Source organism: Rhamphochromis longiceps, linkage group LG3 (genome assembly GCF_057381845.1).
Source record: "Rhamphochromis longiceps isolate RC_006_pf linkage group LG3, R_longiceps_female_GT1.1, whole genome shotgun sequence".
Taxonomy (NCBI): Eukaryota; Metazoa; Chordata; class Actinopteri; order Cichliformes; family Cichlidae; genus Rhamphochromis; species Rhamphochromis longiceps.
Genome location: NC_140559.1, coordinates 39995408 through 40014459, shown reverse-complemented (window position 1 = coordinate 40014459; position 19052 = coordinate 39995408). Strand labels below are relative to the sequence as shown.

Here is a 19052-nt window from a genome sequence, read left to right as displayed (position 1 = left end):
GACCTGGATGGCCGCTAACTTTCTGCTTCTTAATTCAGATAAAACTGAGGTTATTGTACTCGGCCCTGAAAAGCTTAGAAATATGGTATCTAAGCAGATTCTTACTCTGGATGGCATTACCTTGGCCTCCAGTAACGCTGTGAGGAACCTTGGAGTCATTTTTGACCAGGACATGTCCTTCAACGCACATATTAAACAAATATGTAAGACTGCGTTCTTCCATTTGTGCAACATCTCTAAAATTAGAAATATCCTGTCTCAGAGTGACGCTGAAAAACTAATTCATGCATTTATTACTTCCAGGCTGGACTACTGTAATTCATTATTATCAGGATGTCCAAAAAACTCGCTGAAAAGCCTTCAGCTAATCCAAAATGCTGCAGCAAGAGTCCTGACAGGGACTAGAAAGAGAGAGCAGATTTCTCCTGTTTTGGCTTCCCTTCATTGGCTTCCTGTTAAATCCAGAATTGAATTCAAAATCCTGCTCCTCACATACAAGGTCTTAAATAATCAGGCCCCATCTTATCTTAATGACCTTGTAGTACCATATCACCCTATTAGAGCACTTCGCTCTCGCTCTGCAGGCCTACTTGTTGTTCCTAGAGTATTTAAAAGTAGAATGGGAGGGAGAGCCTTCAGTTTTCAGGCCCCTCTTCTGTGGAACCAGCTTCCAGTTTGGATTCAGGAGACAGACACTATCTCTACTTTTAAGATTAGGCTTAAAACTTTCCTTTTTGCTAAAGCATATAGTTAGGGCTGGACCAGGTGACCCTGAATCCTCCCTTAGTTATGCTGCAATAGACATAGGCTGCCGGGGGATTCCCATGATGCATTGAGTTTTTCCTTTCCAGTCACCTTTCTCACTCACTATGTATTAACAGACCTCTCTGCATTGAATCATATCTGTTATTAACCTGTGTCTCTCTTCCACAGCATGTCTTTTATCCTGTCTTCCTTCTCTCACCCCAACCAATCACAGCAGATGGCCGCCCCTCCCTGAGCCTGGTTCTGCCGGAGGTTTCTTCCTGTTAAAAGGGAGTTTTTCCTTCCCACTGTTGCCAAAGTGCTTGCTCATAGGGGGTCATATGATTGTTGGGTTTTTCTCTGTATCTATGAAGCGCCTTGAGGCGACTTATGTTGTGATTTGGCGCTATATAAATAAAATTGAATTGAATTGAATTGAATTACATTTTGTATGATGGATTATGTAGAAAAAGTAGAAATGGGCTGAAAGATCTATCACTTTATCACCTCTTCAGGTTGTAAATCGTGTTTTTAAAAAGTAACTAAGTAACTAAGTAATTAATTACTTTTGAAAATAAGTAATCAGTAAAGTAACGGGATTACTTTTTGGGGGAAATAATCAGTAATTAGTTACTGATTACTTTTTTCAAGTAACTTGACCAACACTGATTGTAACTGACTGTAAAAAGTAAGCATAATGAAAATAAACTACACCTGAACTTGGTTTACATCTGACCCAGATAGACTGCAGGTCATAACTTCTTACCTGAAGTTCAGTTCACCTGACACTGGGACCGGTGGCCGCCTCCGGTCTCTCCTCCTCCTGCCTCCCATTTCCCTCATCCACCTGCTGGCCTCTGTGGAAGCTCCACCATAGCCACCACCAAACAACTGACTTATTTTTACACATCTGCCAGCATCTGATTATACCATTAAAAAAAAAAAAAAAAACAACAAAATTTGCTACAAATTTGGTGCTACAAAAAACAAAACAAAAAAACTTTTGTATGTCACAACCAGTTTGTTCTCAATAAAATCTGCATACACTTGCAACCATGACAAGCACCATGTGAAATCAGGGATGGAAGTGGGTAAAAACTGAAATCATCATGTGACTCCTATCTCATCCCTGAGATAGATAGGATGAGATTAGTGGCGTTACAACTCTCCCCATGTTACAACCATACCCAGAACTTATCTATATCTTTAAATATAAAACACATTGTATGTCTTTTGTCTAAGACAGCTAAGCATACATAAAGACAACAGTTGATTTTCATTTCAGTTTCAGTCAACCTCTTGTCCCTTCAGTGAATAGCTACATATCATATTTCTGCTGAATAAATATCACTTCTCTTTTAGAGGACAGTCTGATGTATGCTGAGATCAACCACCACAAAAAACTAAAAGCCAAGAAAAACAAAGGTGAGCAAAGTCTGCCATCATCTCCACTGAGTATTGTTCAGTCTGTTTCTTATCTTAAAGATGTAAATCTTCCTATGTTACAATTTCTATTCACAGTTTACATAATTTAATAAAAGCTTCTTTTTTTTTTTAAATCTTTTTTAATTGATATAATTTGTTTTTATATGAATTGTTCGTCTAAGTACAATTACATTGATTTTTTTTTTTAAGTATAAAATATATCTTATAGATTACTGTTGTAGCAGTGTAGCAGTAGCAGTGCATAAATAATCACATTAGGAAGCACTTTTATTAGTAGTAATAGTAATAATAAGATGAAGACGAAGAATCAATTCCATTCTCTGTTTCAGCACAAGTAAAATCAGGTGCATTCATATCTAATGACTAATCATTTTTTAAATTTAATTTGTTTTAATTATTAATTTATTTTATATTTCAAGGCTTCTGTATAAAACTTTGATTTGATTTCTCTTCCATGCAGCAAAAAAAGCCCATGTTTTTTTTTCTTTGTTTGTTTTTTTTTCTATTTATTTATTTTTTGTGCTGTTTTATTTTCTAATTTTTGGACAAAACAGTTATTGATTTTAATTATGTGAATAGGAAGAAATTTAAATAATTGTCTTTCTACTTACAGGAAAATCAAGTCCTGAATCAACCAATGAAGCAGTTTACTCCGAAGTCAAATTAAAAAGAGCTCTAGGTAATATGAAAATATAATTATTAAATCTAAATCTAACTATATCCTCACTTAACATTTTTTGCATAAAACGTTGAAGGCAAAAGTTAGATATGTCATCTTTAGTATTTGAGCTTTAAAGTTAAGATTTTGCACATTTTTGCAAAGATATATGTAAAAAATGTGTAATATTTAGGTACCGCTGTGTCCAAGCTACTTACACTTTCTTTCTTCACTTGTGAGATTATCTTCAGACCGTTGTAAATTTCTTATATTTTACCTCCATCCACCTTTTTCTGTTGATCCATCAGCTGTATGTGATATTTGTGTTGCACAAATGTATGCTGAGATCTCATATCTCTCTTAGAGGACAGTCCAATGTATGCTCAGGGCCCTGTTTCAGGAAGCCGGTTTAGAAAACTCAGAGTGAAAAACGATACGCAGGGTTGAGTAACCCCGAACTGTCCAACTCGGAATATTCGGTTTCAGAAAGGCTGATAACAATTAGTTCAATCAACGCGGAGTTGCGTCAACCCCAAGTTAAGCGCGCGGACGAGGATACATAAAGCCCTGATAAGCGGAGCACAGATTAAGCGAGTCACCATGGAGACGGAGGGAAAGAGGGCGCGGTCAATGTATTTCACAGCGCTTGAGGCCGAAATTCTGATGGCAGTATATGCCGATAACATGCAAATTCCGCGGAAAAAAGTAACACAGCCACAGCTGCAAAAGAAAGGGAGCATGCATGGCAAAACATAGCCGACAGAGTCAATGCCTGAGTGTTAATATAAACATTGATCGAGGGATTTCCACCCATTTAACACGTTATTTTATTTGTTATTTTATACATTTTATTTTGTGACGTGATGTGAGCGCAGGTGCAACCCAACAGGCCCCAAACGTTCCTGGCAGCAAGTAAAAATGAAATATAAAAATATAGTCCAAACAGGTAAGGTGTAATTGTATTATAAGCCATAGTGCTTGGTCTGTTTGTCCGATGTAAATCAATTGCAGTTAGAGGCTACATTAATTTTCTTTCTGTAAGCACTTATTGAAATTATCTGAGCACATTACAAGTACATATTTGCTTACTCTGTATGCTCAAATGTGACCCGTTATAGCCAACAGAAAAAAAGCGGAGGCCCGAAAAACAGGTGGGGGTCCTCCACCACCACCACTCACAGAGGCTGAGCAGTTGGCCCTCAGCCAAAACAGTGGGCGCCCTGTGGCCGAAGGCATCTCTGTGGGGACATCCTCTGAGTCAATAACCCCGCAAGACACAAGTGCCTACATAGGGGGTAAATCCAAAATAATACATGATGTGCATACATCCTTTCTTCACAGTCACCTTTGCAGTGCTGCTCATTCATTTGATAAACTCTTTACCATAATGGATTATTTTGTAGTGAAGTTATTTTCCTACTGATTTTGCCTTCCCTCAGTCTTGGCTGTCTTTGAGAGCATAATGACAATGAAGTGTAAGGTGCTTGGTATGTTTGTTAATTGCCATTTGGTCCCTTGTAAGTTATAAGTGACCTGTATAAACCTCATATTCTATCAGTTGATGGTGGTGGTGTACTGCATCTGGTGCAGCCTCCTGTTGAGCCAGACCAACATGCAGTTGTGAGTAATACTCCACAGATTATATGAGTTTACAGTAGAACAGCAATGTTGTTTATTTCTTTACTACAGGAAAATAATGAAGAAACATTGACAGCTGTTACAGAGGAGGAAGCAACAGAGACACTTTATGAGGTTTACATCTTTTAATACTTTGTGTACAGGAAATACAGGCGACCAATAAAGCCAGTTGAACAAAAAATCTGTTTATTCTTCTTTCAACATGTTGAGGTGATGGGTCAAAAGAAATGATTGTGACATATGGTGTCTCTGACTGCTCTTCCATCTTGTATGTCCGTGGGAGGGTCAGGATGTTCATGGTTTGGATCACTGCTGATGTTTGGTTCAGAAGGACAGTGTTCTCCTCTAATTGTGGCAATGTTGTGAAGAATCACACATGCCACAATAATGTCACATGCCCTTTCTGGGGTGACCCTGAGTCTTTGCAGGCACTGGAACCGGGCCTTAAGCATTCCGATAGTCATTTCAATTCTGGCTCTTGCCCTGCAATTAGCCAGATTATATCGCTGCTGTGGGCCCGGTTCAGGGTCAGGGTAAGGGGTAAGCAAATAGGGTAAACATGGATACCCCCTATCACCAAGCAAGTAGCCAGTGAACTCTCCTAAGACAGAAGGATACACTTCAGTTCAAATGTCCCTGAAGCAATTGGTCTTTATATATTTTAAAGTATTCTCAACTCACCATGTCCAAATTTTGTGCTCAGTGTACATTCACGGAATATTTGTGAGTCATGGACAGAGCCTGGCCACTTGGCTTCCACATTTGTGATAATGTTGGCAGCATCATATATGATCTTCACAGTGCAGAGAACACAAATTAGCATCCATTACTATGATGAAATAATTTGTTAGTTTGAAATGCTACAGGGAACTATGTACCTGTACATTAATGCTGTGGAAAGACTTCCTGTTCACATAGTCTCCTTCATTTACTGAAGGAGCAATGATTGGAATGTGAGTGCCATCTGTACAGCCAATCACGCCTGGGAACCGTGAGAATAAATGTAAAATTTAAGTAGTAGTTCAAATATCACCACATCATAAATTAAGTTTTGGTCATCCTGCTACCTGCAATTTTGTGGAATCCCTCTTTGATAAATCTTGTGGGTCTATGACCGGGGAACACCACAAACGTGTACAGGAGACGTTTCAGTGCAACTGTAACATTCCTGACTGCCCGACAGACGGTAGCCTTGGAAACGTGCTCAGCGTCACCAATATTATACAGAAAGCTCCCGTTTGCAAAAAACCGAAGTGCAATACAAATAATATGTAATGAACTGAGAGCATGTCCGCGATGTGTCACATGCGTAATATATGGCCTGAGGATGTTATCCAAATAAATTATAGATTGTGCTGAGAAACGGTGACGTTCACACAGAAAATCATCAGGAAATGATAAAATGTCCAAACGCGCTCTGATCACTCTCTCCCGGCGGAGAGCCCTGCGGAGAATTTGGGCTTCACGATCTACTGGCTCTTCAAGGAAGGGGCACGCCATGTCCGACACTTCCTACTGTCAGGTTTCCGACAAAGGGGCGGAGACAGTCAGGGTTAGTTGTAGTAAACCTGCTAGGGGGCAGGTTAGCTTCACGGAGTGTGTCGTCATAGTGACTCACTGAGGCTTCATCTGAACTCGCTTTCTGAAACCGAAAACCCAGAGTTTTCGTTAACTCAGGGTATACTTACTCAGTTTTTCCACTAAACCGGCTTCCTGAAACAGGGCCCAGGTCAACTGCCAGGATAAAGGAAATACTAAGACAAACAAGGGTGAGTAAAGCCTGCAATCATTTACAGTGATGACATGGATAATTTATTATAATGATTTATGATTAAATTTAAAAATGTAAATCTGTTTGTTTGTGTGTGTGTGCATTTTTGTTTATATCACTAATAAAAACAGTGATAAAGAAAACTTTCTTAACCTGTGGTTTAAGAAAATTATTGTTGTTTTTGTTGTTGTTGTTGTTGTTGTTATGAGACTACACAAGTCTTTTAAGTAAACTTCTCTCCATTACAGGAAAATCAAGTCTTGTGTCAGCTGATGAAGCAATTTACTCTGAAGTCAAATGAGGGAGCACTCTAGGTATTTATGCTGACATGATGGAGTATGATGTGATGATTTATTCTTGTTCTTTAGCTCATAATATTGTTTCAAATTGGAAATCTTGTTGTCTTTTTTGCTTTACAGATCAGTGAGGAGAGCTGTAACAGCAACCCCAAAATGAAGCTTTTTATGAAGCCACTGTTGCTCCTCTGCTACCCAAGTGTCATACACACCCAATAAGTATAAGAGTTATAGGTCATCATCATTATGAAATACAATATCTGTATTAATAACTGTAGACATATTGCTGTATTTTAGCACACAAAAGTACAAACTGGTGTGCTTCTGTTTAGTTTCATGCTCTCTCTATTCACTCAGTGATAATAACAGCATGACTTACAGTCAGCTTTTTCAGTGTTACGTATGGTTTATTAATGTTTGGGCAATAAACACGGTATACTTTTGTATGCAATAATCTTCTATATTATTAAAAGAAGACTGATATAATATGATATATATCTGATTGTATTTGTGCAAAATACTAATGAACCTGTTGATGTCAATTATGGAATAATTTGCTTTTTCTCCATGAAAATATGCGTTCATATTATAATATGTGTGTCTGTGGTTGTGTGTGTGTGTGTCTGAGAGAGAGAGATACATACATATAAACATACAGAATGTGAGATGCTGTGTTTGCTCCAGTTCAGTGTGGTGGCAAGGCCCAAAAATAATATCTGCCCGGGGCTTTTCACAGAGTCATGAAAGACCTTATCTTCATCTCTTTGACTACAGAACTAAAATGACAAAGAACAATCTAAGCTGAATGTGTACAAGCTTATGGAAAACATATTTTAGCTCTGACAGCTGGTAGACAGAGAGCATAGACACAGAACAACTGTCTGTGACTCACCGGCTGAAGAAGTGGAAGAGTGAGAAACTGAAATGTCCAATCTATGTTCTTTTTGGAGTCCGGAGAATTGCTGGGAGCAGAAAGGCAGAAACAGAGTTGTCCCCAGGAGGGACAAACCAGGATTCAGGGACAGGAACAGAAAAACAGCACAACATGACACTCAGTCTGGGCCTGTATAGGACCTCATATGGGTATTCTGTAATTAGTGTTGCCAACTGTCCCATTTCAGCTGGCACATCCCATATAATGAGCAAAATTGGTTTGTCCCTTATTCTACCAAATATCATGAAAATTGATGGTTACCCGCAATGTCACACACTATGCCCAGCTTGTTGTGCACTGTGCTTCTGGCACGCCACAGTGTCCCTTATTTAATATTTAAAAGTTGGCAACCCTATCTGTAATTGACATATCATTTACATATCCACGTAGGCTGCCCTACATCAAATGACCAGCATATCTCTGTACTTCCAAATGAGCTGTTAAAGGGGTCTTTGTGTGATCTGTCCTTGGTGAAGCAAATGGACGAAAAGATTTGACACATTGACAGAGCTTTTCTCCACCACTGCAGCACCAATGTAGAAAGATGTCCTGGTCCACCACTTCTCCTCTGCTCAGGCTTAGCCTTTCACCAGCCCCTCACTCTTCATCCTCCATGCTCACCATTTCTTCTTCTCTGCCAGTACTTGCATCTCGCACGATGAAGAAGCTCTTGATGCTGAAGTAGTAGTTACCAGCCCAAGACCTGCAGCATGTCTGGGGAGCTCACCTTTGCCCATTTTTCTGGAAATTCCTGACTCAATGTTGGCCAGCTCTTCTGGCTTGATGATACCAAGCCGTTCATTGGTGGTTCTGCACCTAGTTAGTCTGAGTCATCTGCAACCATAACTCTTCGAGCTCCCTCTTCCAGGTAGAAGCTCCCACCTATGTTGCACAGGATAATTGCTAATCTGTGAGCCCTGTGCAGCTCAAGCTTTAGAAACCCAGGCTACCAGAGCCTCCTGAGCAGCTCCAGCTTCCCGAGTCATCTCTGAAGCCTTCAGTGCTGCTCTAGTCACCAGTCATCCCATACAAACAGAATCAGAGCCCATGGGCCCTGAGCAACCGGGACCAGACGCCATGGATTTTTTGCCACCGAGTTCCAAGGGCCTCTGTGTTCCTGCGCTGCTACAGTTGACCTCCAACCAAGGTACCTAAGGTTCATTGTTCTGGTCCCAGTCCCTTCCAACATCTTCATCAAGATGATAGAGAATTATGTGTGGGATCACATTTTTTTATATTTAAAATTAAATGTCTATCTATCATTAGCACACAGCAAAATCTCCAGTGTTAAATTAACACTAGAGATTGTCTATATGGGTCCACACCTCTGAGTGTTAAATACAACACTGTTGAGTGTTAAATTAACACTTTTGACAGTGTTATATGTTTAAAAGTAACCTAGTCAGTTTTGAAGATTAACAATGGCTAACATTGAGCAGTGCTGATTTTCTAACACTGGAAAATAACTCAAAATGTTAGAAATATTCCAGGCGGGACAGGCTTCATTGACAGACACCTAAATAGAGAGAGTTACAGAAATCAAGATGTGATGAAATGAAGGCATGGATAACGGTTTCCAGATCTTTAGATGACAAGATAGTTTTGAGGATAGAAATGCTCCTGAGCTGGAAGAAACTGCCAACAACAACTCAATTTATTTGTTTGTACAGCTTGAAGCTAGATCCCTCAAGAGTTTTAACATGGGGATGTAGATTAGCTGATCGTGGGCCCAAGTCATTTCTTGTGAGACTAACAGAGGCTTGTTTGCCAAAAATTGTAATATCACTTTTGTCATGGTTTAGCTTGAGAAAGTTCAAAGACATCCAGCAATTTATGTCACTAAGACAATCTGAAACTTTCTGCAATGTGCTATCAATGCCTGGTTTTAGGGAGAGATAGGACTGTGTATCATCTGCATAACAAAGAAAATCAAAAATGAGAGACGAGGACAGGTGGAGGAAGTGAAGAAAGGTATGAAGAGGTGGACAAGATCTTTAAAATGCACAGAAGGATTTAGCTGTTATTCTGCACCTCCATTGCTGGAGTGGATATATAGAGCTGGGGAAAACAAGATGGTTGTTGCCTGTTGTTGCAGTAATTCCAGAATCAGACTCTTGTATGTGAAAATAATAGCAGTCCTATTGTGCTTGGTTAGCCTGTACCTGACAGGTACCAATAAATGAAGGGGAGTGCAACTCTGGCAATCGCTTAATTACAAACTCAGGTGTGGTAGAAGTTTGGTTCCATGTCACAAAACCTTTGGTTGACAAATGACCATGTGACTCAGGAAGGAAAGCAGTGCAACCATGGAAATATGGCACACTTAGTTCAGGATACAGTTGGGTATAGAAGTAATACTTTAAAGAAATCCTCAATCACACTGGCATTAACCACAAGGTGGTTCAGATATCCTGTGAACCTCCTCAGTGAGGTGTTCCAGGCATGTCCTACCGAAGGTAGCCCCAGAGCAATCCCAGGACATATTGAGAATAGATTGGATATCCATACCAGGGTGATTTGTGACATTCAGGTCTCTCTTGAAAAAAAGAAATCTCTAATCTCAATGATGCTTTTACCTGCATGAATAAAAAAACAATGAATAACTGGGGACTCTGCCAGATGCTCCCAGCACAAATTACCTATATGGCTGACTGATATCACATAAAACTCTACTGCATTAGAATATAAGTTATTAAGGAAAACTTAAAAGCTTCAGTCCATAATAGCTCACAAACCAGATAATGTTTTTATAAATTTCTATAACCAATGTATTGCCGAAGCAAGTCATATCTTTGTGTTTTACTTGTTTTATATTTTACTTTAAACAGCCAGTAAACCTCAGGCCTTAATAACAGCACATGAGGGAGTTATACCAGCAGGGGGCAGTGTGACACTGAGCTGCTCTGTGGAGGGCTCTGCTGGCTGGAAGTTTGACTGGTTCAGACGTGATTCACAGTTTTCTGTGGCTCAGAAAATAGGAGCTGGAACATCAGAGCACACGATCAGTATTTCAGAAGGAGGCATCTATTACTGCAGAGGAGGGAGAGGAGATCCAGTTTTCTTCACAGAGGACAGCGTTCCAGTTAAAATTAAGAAACGGGGTGAGTGTTACATTTTGGAATAACAAATATTAATCACTGACATCAAAGTAACACTTCATAAACCTTTTACCTGTTAACTTCTTTTCTCTTTTTATATTTGTGTTTTTCTTCACATTGTGTTTGTTTTTTGGGAACAGTCCTGTATGTTGTAAAGTCGCAACACCGTTGGGCTCAGATGTTCATTGGTGAGACAATCATCCTTCAATGTGAGATCCAAGGAGGGGAAGCCAAGGAGATGACATATGAATGGAAATCACCAAACCCAAACATCCCTGAAACATCCAGTGAATACAGGATCAGCAGAGTTTCAGTGTCCCACAGTGGAGACTACAAATAAGATAAGATAAGATAAGATAGAACTTTATTAATCCCTCGGGTGGGTTCCTCTGGGAAATTCGATTTCCAAAAAAAGCACAGCACCGACAGAAGTTACAGAGTTATACACACACACATATATATAAATACAGAGACAATATAAATAAAATATACGAAGGGGATAAATAGAATAAATAGGAATAAAAATAAAAATACAAGTGAATTGCAAATGTCGGGGTAGCAGTGACTATCTCTTAGCAAAATGGAGTGACCCCTTCACACTGATTGTCTTGTGTGAGTTGAACTGTCTAGCATTCATAAAAAAAAATAGATTTAATGTACACATGTGAAAGACAGGAAAGGGAGACCTATAATATTATTTCTCAAAAGGGAATGTACAGTGTTAAGAAATCAGTAAAATCTTTTGATAATTTTAGTCAGTCTATGTGTGCCTCTACGTCACGTAGCTAAAACACTGAGGGGATGTTTAGATTGCACCGAGTCTGAATACCGAGCCTGAGGCAGTGGTGGTGACGGTGATGGTAAAGGGACCTAATGACTTTCACCCCATTCAAATTTATAATCCCTTTAATAAAATACTGTAACATCCTAACATACTTGGAAACAACAGCAAATTGTCATGTAAAAAAGCTACAGTCATTAAAGTATATGTACAGCAGCAAAAATAACTGGTCAGAGTAAACACTGGGGTATTTGACTACACACCTTCCCCATACAATTTAAAAGCTGAGAATTGGTTTGCACTGGGATTCATCTGTTTATGTTCAGTTTCCCACTTTCCAAAATTATGACTTTCCAGAAAAAAGTATTCTTAACAACAGCACTAAAAAAACAAAACAAAACAAAAACCAGCTTTATAATGATTCCATGTGTCTATCATGTTCTTAATTAGATTTTTTTTTTTTTATATGAGCAAAGGTCATTTTTTACTCTGCAAAGATACATGACGCTGTAAAGTGGTGAGATGTAATATATATAATAAACTCCAAAAACAGTTTGAAAAAACAGGTTCAGTAAAAGGACTAGATGTTACAGTCCCAGATAATGCATTGCTTTAAATGAAGAAAATCTTGAGGAATGGCTGTTATGAGAAAAGGCAGCCCAGAAACTTAACCAGCGGCACTCATCGTTATCCCTCAACTTTCGGTCTTTTACCCGGCCGTTTAGCCTGCCGTTGCGCCTGTCCTCTGATCCCAATCTCTCTAAGCAGTTTTGCTGTTGTACTGGCAACAAAGCCCCTGCACCCCACTTCCACTGGGCACACCTTGATCTTCCGGCCTCTGTACTTTGAGCTTCTTAAGCTCAAAAGCTTCCTCAATTGCTTCCTCCCATGGTACCATCAGCTCAATGACGTACGCAAGTTTTTGGGAGTTAGACCAAAGGACGAGGTCTGGTCGCAGAGCAGTTGTTACGATCTCAGTGGGGAAAATTAGCCTCTGATCCAAGTCCACGTGCATCTGCCAGTCCCTGGCAACCTTCAGTGGGCCCATGTCTGGGGTTGAGGGACTTGGCCTCAGCTTGTCTCCCTCCCGGACAAATGCTGATGAAAACTGACGCTCCTATTGGTTTGTGAAAGGTTGAGCTTTGATGGATTTTCTTTTATACTCAACTTTCTTGGCTAGACAACTGAGGACCTGGTTGTGTCTCCATGTGTATCTGCCCTGAGTAAGGCTAGTCCTACAACCAACCAAGATGTGCTTGAGTGTGGCTGGGATTGTACACAGGGGGCCGGATGGGTCCTTTCCAAACCACAGCTGCAGATTTATTGGGGAAGGTAGCACATCGTGTGTTGCTCAGATGGTCAAAGGAGCTTGCAAAGAAAAGCGTCTGGACTTCTTTAAGTTACTTGAAGACGTTTCACCTCTCATCTGAGAAGCTTCTTCAGTTCTAAGGTCAAATGGTGGAGAGTCCCAGATATAAACCTAGTGGGAGTATCCCCCCACAGAGGGACAAAAGGACCCCCTGATGATCCTCTAATCGCCTGAGCCAAGGTGTGAAACTTGGTGTGGGTCCCAATCAGCCAGAGTTTCGGGTGTGTTCATTGTGAAACCTGGCCCCACCTTATCATGCGAATTCCTGAGGTCAGCTGGCCCAGGATGTGAGTGGGCGTTAAGGCGTCTGGGAAGGGATCTCAAAACTGGATTATAGATGGCAGAGAGTTGGTGTCGTAAACCCCCGCCTCTGTTCAAAGATGGTCGCTCACAGTGGACATAGATGGCTTCTCTCACTCCTCTTTCAAACCATCTGTCCTCTCTGTCCAAAATGTGAACATTGGCATCCTCGAAAGAGTGTCCTTTATCCTTAAGATGCAGATGGACTGCTGAGTCTTGTCCTGTGGAGGTGGCTCTTCTGTGTTGTGCCATGCGCTTGTGAAGTGGCTGTTTGGTCTCTCCAATGTAGAGGTCTGGGCATTCCTCGCTGCACTGTACAGCATACACCACATTGCTCAGATGATGAAACTCCCCAGATTTCACTCCATAAGAGTTTCCTCTTTTTGACACTCTCCCACTTGCTAAGGTGGGAGCAGTGCCTCTCACCATGGGGTCCCAGGAGTCTGTGAGTGACATCTCAAGCCTCACTTTGGCACATTTAAACTCCTCTACCAGGCCAGGGATAGGCAATGACAGTATCCTGTTGCTATAGAGTCCAAAGCTGATGAGGCATTTGGGAAGTCCGAGCCACTTCTTAACGTAGGAGCTCACTACAATTTAAATGACTGACTGAATGTATAAAGTGTGATTGTTTTCATAACAAAATTCTTGTTAAAGAAAATTGACATCAATCTACTGTTTTTTCTCTTTCTGTATCTTCAACAGCAAATAAACCCAGAGCCACACTGACAGCACAAAGTTCAATCATACCAGCAGGGGGCAGTGTGACACTGAGCTGCTCTGTGGAGGGCTCTGCTGGCTGGAAGTTTGACTGGTTCAGACATGATTCAGTCTCTTCTAAAGCTCAGCTCATGAGAGGAAATGAAGCAAACAGAGTTATTAGTGTCTCACAAGGAGGTCTGTACCACTGCAGAGGAGGGAGAGGAGATCCAGTTTACTACACAGAGGACAGCAGTGAATTCATTGTGGAGGAAACCTGTGAGTTTAACTGTTATAGTATTTCTGACAAGGCACAGTGACTCATTGTATTTGTGATCTGCGCTGTTTGTCTCTCATTCTATTCTTTAATACTTTCAAAGCCAATTGAATGTATTTCCATTATATTTTGATTCTATCTTGTTGTTCAGTCTTCCAGTTTGTTTATTAACTAGCTAGTTGTTTCCAAACCAGTACACTCATATGTTTGAAATAACAGAATCTATCAGTTATATGTTTTATTTTTGATAAAGATAAGGTGATGATAAATGGCTAATAGTAAACTCAAAAAGTTAAAAAACACATAACAGATGGCTGTGATGAGAATAATGGTCAGGGTATGTTCGAGGGAGGAACCCTGAGGAAGGAATACATTTAAAACTCAGAATACTGGGACACCTGACCGGATACCATGACACAAAGTCACAAAGTGCTAAGGTGGAGTGTATAAAAGGAAACCAGTAACTGCAGATCTCCAAACCTCCTCCTCTCCTCACCCGTGAAATAGACCCCAAGATACTTAATCTCCTCTACTTGGGGCAGCAACTTATCCCTGACCTGGAGTGGGCATGCCACCCTTTTCCAGCTGAGGACCTCAAGCCTCAGACTTGGAGGTGCTGATTCTTATTTCTGCCACTTTAAACTCAGCTGAACAGCCCAACATGACTCCTTCCTCTGCCTGATGGCTCCCTTCATCTCTGGTGCCCACCAGTTGTTTCGGGGGTTACCACCACTACAGGCACCAACCACCTTGCAGCCGGAGCTCAGTGCAGCAGCCTCAGCAATGGAGGTGCTTAAAATGGTCCATTCAGACTTAATGTCCGCAGTCTCCCTCAGAATGCTGTCAAAGTAAGTAACAGTACACCACTCGGGTTCAGGTCAGGCAGGCCATTGTTCCCAATCAAACCCCTCCAGGTCTCAGTGTAGTTTCCCACATGAGTGTTGAAGTCTCCCAGTAGACGACAGAGTCCCCAGGTGGAGTACTCTTAAGCAAGCCACCCATGGATTTCAACAAGGGCAGGTACTGTTGTTCAGTGCATAACTGCAGATCACAGTCAGGACCCTTTCCCCAACCTGAAGGTGCAGAGAACAAACCATCGGTTTGCCAGGAATCTGTCTGCCACGGTTTATGCCATTGACTGCCACCAAGCACACACTGCAGTCGCCCTTTTGCCCGCCTCCTGTGGATGGCAGGTCTACAGGCGGGTGGTCCCATGTCCTTTTTTTGGGCTGCGCCCAGCTGGGCCCCATGGGCTAAGGCCCAGCAAGTAGGTGCTCAACTTGTGCACCCTCCCCAGGTCTGTCTCCAGGGCATCAGCCTGGCGACATCTCCATGGTGTACCTTGTATCTTGCCTTGTGGTAGCTGGGATAGAAATTTAGCCCCCCTATGACCTTGATAAGGATAAGTAATTAGCAAATATTTTTATTTAAATTGTACATGTTATCACTTTAAACATTTTGATAGGTTTTCTATCTTATACTGTGAATAAAATTTGCATTTATGAGATTTGCATGTCCTGCATCGATGTTATGGATTACATGTATAATAATTAACAATATTGGCATTCTTTTCCATTAAGATGTAATAAAGTAACCATCTTTTTTCCACCTTAATGCTTTACTTGTGTTTTCCAAACTGACCAGCACAAACTGAAAAACCTCGGGCCTCACTGGGGGGCAGCGTGACCCTGAACTGCTCTGTGAACGACTCTGCAGGATGGAGATATTACTGGTTCAGACGTACCTCAGAGTCTTCTGCAGCCCAGAGAATAACAAACGGAACATCATCCCACACTTTCAGTGTCGCAGAAGGAGGCATCTATCACTGCAGAGGAGGAAGAGGAGACCCAGTTTTCTTCACAGAGGACAGTGCTGCAGTCACAATTGAGACAAATGGTAAGTGTTGTATTTTGTTCAGATATAAAACAAATTAAATCCACAATTAACATCAAATTAACAGCTGACAAAACTTTCTTTGCTATTGATTCATTCATTATTCATTATTTTTGTCCCATGTCTTAAACTACTTGGTTAAGGCAGAGTCAAAAGAAGGGATGTATGTGTATATATATATATATATATATATATATATATATATATATATATATATATATATATATATATTCTCAAAACCTGGGGAGCCAAAATGAGAATCTGTTATATTTTGTTGTACAATAGATCTGAATTACTTTTGTTTCAATTTACAGCAAAATCCTGACAGGAATAGAACACCAGATACAACTTTTCTGTTTATCGCTCACAAAAGATGAATATAGGTACCAGCAACAAAAGAAATAAGTAATAAATAAAAGTAATCTGTTAACAAAACAATATTTAGATGCCAGCAGCTCATACTGCTGATGAAGGGGCTGATTCTTCTTTATTTATCTATTACTATCGCTCAACATTTTAATACATCAACAATAGCCAGGTCCTGCTACATGTGGGTTTGGAGTCAATTTGGCATCTCACAGCTTTTATTTATTTATTTATTTTGGTATGGTGTACGCACACAAAACCATGCTATGACCGTCTGGTGTGGTGAAACACATTAACCAACTCAGGGTTCATACCTCAAAGCCAATGACGGCTGTCTCTGCAGCGTTTTTCATATGTGTGGCTCCAGGTCCTTGCATGCTACTGCATTTCCTCAACCTCCTGGTTGTGAATATTTTTGCCCAGCCATGAAAAATATCAAGCAACAAAAGCTAACTCAGGCATCTAATATAAATTCCTAATTTAATAAATCATTTTATATATTTTCAAAAAAATTGTAAAAATTAAAATTCAGTTTTATTTATACAGCATCAAATCACAACAACAGTTGCCACAAGGTGCTTCATATTGTAAGGTAAAGACGCTACAATAATACAAAGAAAACAGAGGAAAACCCAATAATCATATGACCCTTTATGAGCAAGTGCTTCAGCAAATGTGAGAAGGAAAAACTCCTTTTTAACAGTAAGAAACATCTAGCATCTAGCCCCGTGCGTGGGGGTGCACGGCGTCAACGCGTTAGCGCAGTTAGCTCGTTGACGCGTTAGCGCCATCCAGCCCCACGCATGGGGCGATCCGCTCTAATGGAATGATATGGTACTATAAGGTCCTTAAGATAAGATGGGGCCTGATTATTTAAGACCTTGTATGTGAGGAGCAAGATTTTGAATTCAATTCAGAATTTAACAGGAAGCCAATGAAGGGAAGCCAATAATATAGGAGAAATATGTTCTCTCTTTCTAGTCCCTGTCAGTAATCTAGTCCCTAGATTGCTGCTCTTGCTGCAGCAATTTGGATTAACTGAAGACTTTTCAGGGAGTTTTAAGGACATCCTGCTTGGATTTATGTTCATATTTCTTTAATTTACCAACTTACTCTTACTCAGTAGTATTTATCACATTTCTTGTCTTTAAAAGATACATGTAGTTTGACTTCTTCATTTTAGTCTGACTTTAGCTGTAATCTATGCTTTTCTGTCACTGACCACTCAGAGTTTGTGCTCTCTACATCCAAAATGTTATTCCATCGTTTATGTTGTTTTATATTTTATAATTTAAGGTTTCAGATGTGAAAGCCACTCGTTTCTTGTGCCTTTCATCATTGGACTTGTTTTTGGAAGTTTACTCACTGTTCCCGTGTTGTTGTGCTGTATATGCTGCCACACAAGGATAAGAGGTGAGACTACCACATATTTATATTAGACTGAAGGGTTTATACATTCTGGTGCTTTAAAGGGATTACAGTATGCATTTCTTTCCCTTTTTTGACAGATCGCTGTAGAAACAGGTTTGTACAGTACTGTTTCTGTTCTTTTTAAGCATGACAATGTTACACATGAGTTTTACATTTACACGACATGTTTTAGGTTCATGCAGTCTCCAAACATCAATCAATCCTCTGCTGCACCCCAAACTCCTAACCAAAGTGACACTCAGATTTACTCCTCTCTTCTCCACGGTCAGCGCTAAAAATGATAACTTTTGTAACTATTAAAAGTCATTTAGCACTAAAGATACAGACATACAAAAACAAACAAAAGAAAACTAATTTTACTTTATTTCTTGTATTTTACTCTCCTGTAGGTGATCTTTCTGTCTATGAATCGATCAGAAACTCTGGAATCACTCGAAGTGGTACAGTATAAACTTTAATAGACTTCTTAGAGGTTAACGGTGTAGAGAGACCAGCACATGAATACATTAATGTAGCATCTACTATTATTCTTGATAAGAGAAGTAAGTACATAAAATAAAATATATAATTATTTTATTTTTATTTTTTTTACTTTTCATCAGCAGTGTCAGAGGAAACAGAGTGTATGGGTTAGTACATGTACTAATACCATCACCTTTATATGGAAATGTGACACTACAGAGAGCTTTGACCACAATAATGTGAATCCCAGTCAATGATGCTATAAAATGATACTTAGAGAAAAAGATATCGTTTTACTGTTAAAGCTACAGAGCTTTGGATACATGTGTCCTAAATCTGACGAAGCCTTTATTCTGAAATTGAAATAGGAACTGATGACAAGTAAAATATGTGTGCATGCTTTGGATGTCAGTGCTCTTATATCGTTCTCCCTTGCAGACTTTCATTCGCGTCACCCACATCCTCCCAATCTCCACCTCACTAACACCTCAGTCAGAGCTCCATCCAAGCCTCAGTCTTCATCTTCACCACCACCAGAGTTTAGACTCCAGGGGAAACTCTCCTAAGTCCTATCACTGTTTGGATTCTGTTCTGTCATGATGGGTCATTGAAGTTGAATTGCCAAAGGCATTAATTCATTTCTCAATCTTAATAAATTATGTTCAATTCCTCCAAGTTATACTTCTTATTGAACTAATAGAGTCTACCTTTGTATTAGTCCATATTATTTTTATTTTTGTTGAATGTAGTTTGTATATTAAATAGGGTGAGAACATATATATATGCATGTATAGAAATGTGTGTTGTGATGTTTACTTCATTAGATGCTGTAAATTTTAAGTATGATGCTGATTTCACATCAGACCACTTAGAGTAGCACAAGGTTTCC

General features: G+C 40.0%; 2 protein-coding genes across 2 annotated transcripts in view; both read left to right on the top strand.

Moving 5' to 3' along the window:
- The window catches only part of LOC146674649 (Fc receptor-like protein 5), a 74924-nt gene extending 68366 nt beyond the window's left edge, over positions 1-6558 (top strand). Inside the window, exons 20-24 of the mRNA XM_085401104.1 lie at positions 2107-2169; positions 2804-2869; positions 3213-3241; positions 6216-6255; positions 6506-6558. Coding sequence (XP_085257230.1) covers positions 2107-2169; positions 2804-2869; positions 3213-3241; positions 6216-6255; positions 6506-6558 — 251 coding nt within the window. The remainder of the gene's footprint in view (positions 1-2106; positions 2170-2803; positions 2870-3212; positions 3242-6215; positions 6256-6505) is intronic.
- A 1976-nt stretch (positions 6559-8534) lies between these two features.
- LOC146674648 (basement membrane-specific heparan sulfate proteoglycan core protein-like) lies at positions 8535-18729 on the top strand. The gene is made up of 11 exons (XM_085401102.1): positions 8535-8634; positions 10316-10588; positions 10726-10918; positions 11130-11197; positions 13741-14013; positions 15656-15907; positions 17567-17683; positions 17779-17794; positions 17874-17965; positions 18091-18141; positions 18602-18729. Exons 1-11 carry the CDS (start codon positions 8535-8537, stop codon positions 18727-18729), a joined length of 1563 nt encoding a protein of 520 aa, XP_085257228.1.
- The last annotated feature ends 323 nt before the right edge of the window (positions 18730-19052 follow it).

What these genes read in the sequence shown, in the direction of transcription:
- LOC146674648 (XM_085401102.1), top strand. Translation starts at nt 8,535, where the DNA reads ATGGGCCCTGAGCAACCGGGACCAGACGCCATGGATTTTTTGCCACCG. An exon ending in GTGTCCCACAGTGGAGACTA is followed by an intron (nt 10,919 to 11,129) that starts CAAATAAGATAA and finishes ACAAGTGAATTG; the next exon opens with CAAATGTCGGGGTAGCAGTG. An exon ending in CTCTGGAATCACTCGAAGTG is followed by an intron (nt 18,142 to 18,601) that starts GTACAGTATAAA and finishes TCTCCCTTGCAG; the next exon opens with ACTTTCATTCGCGTCACCCA.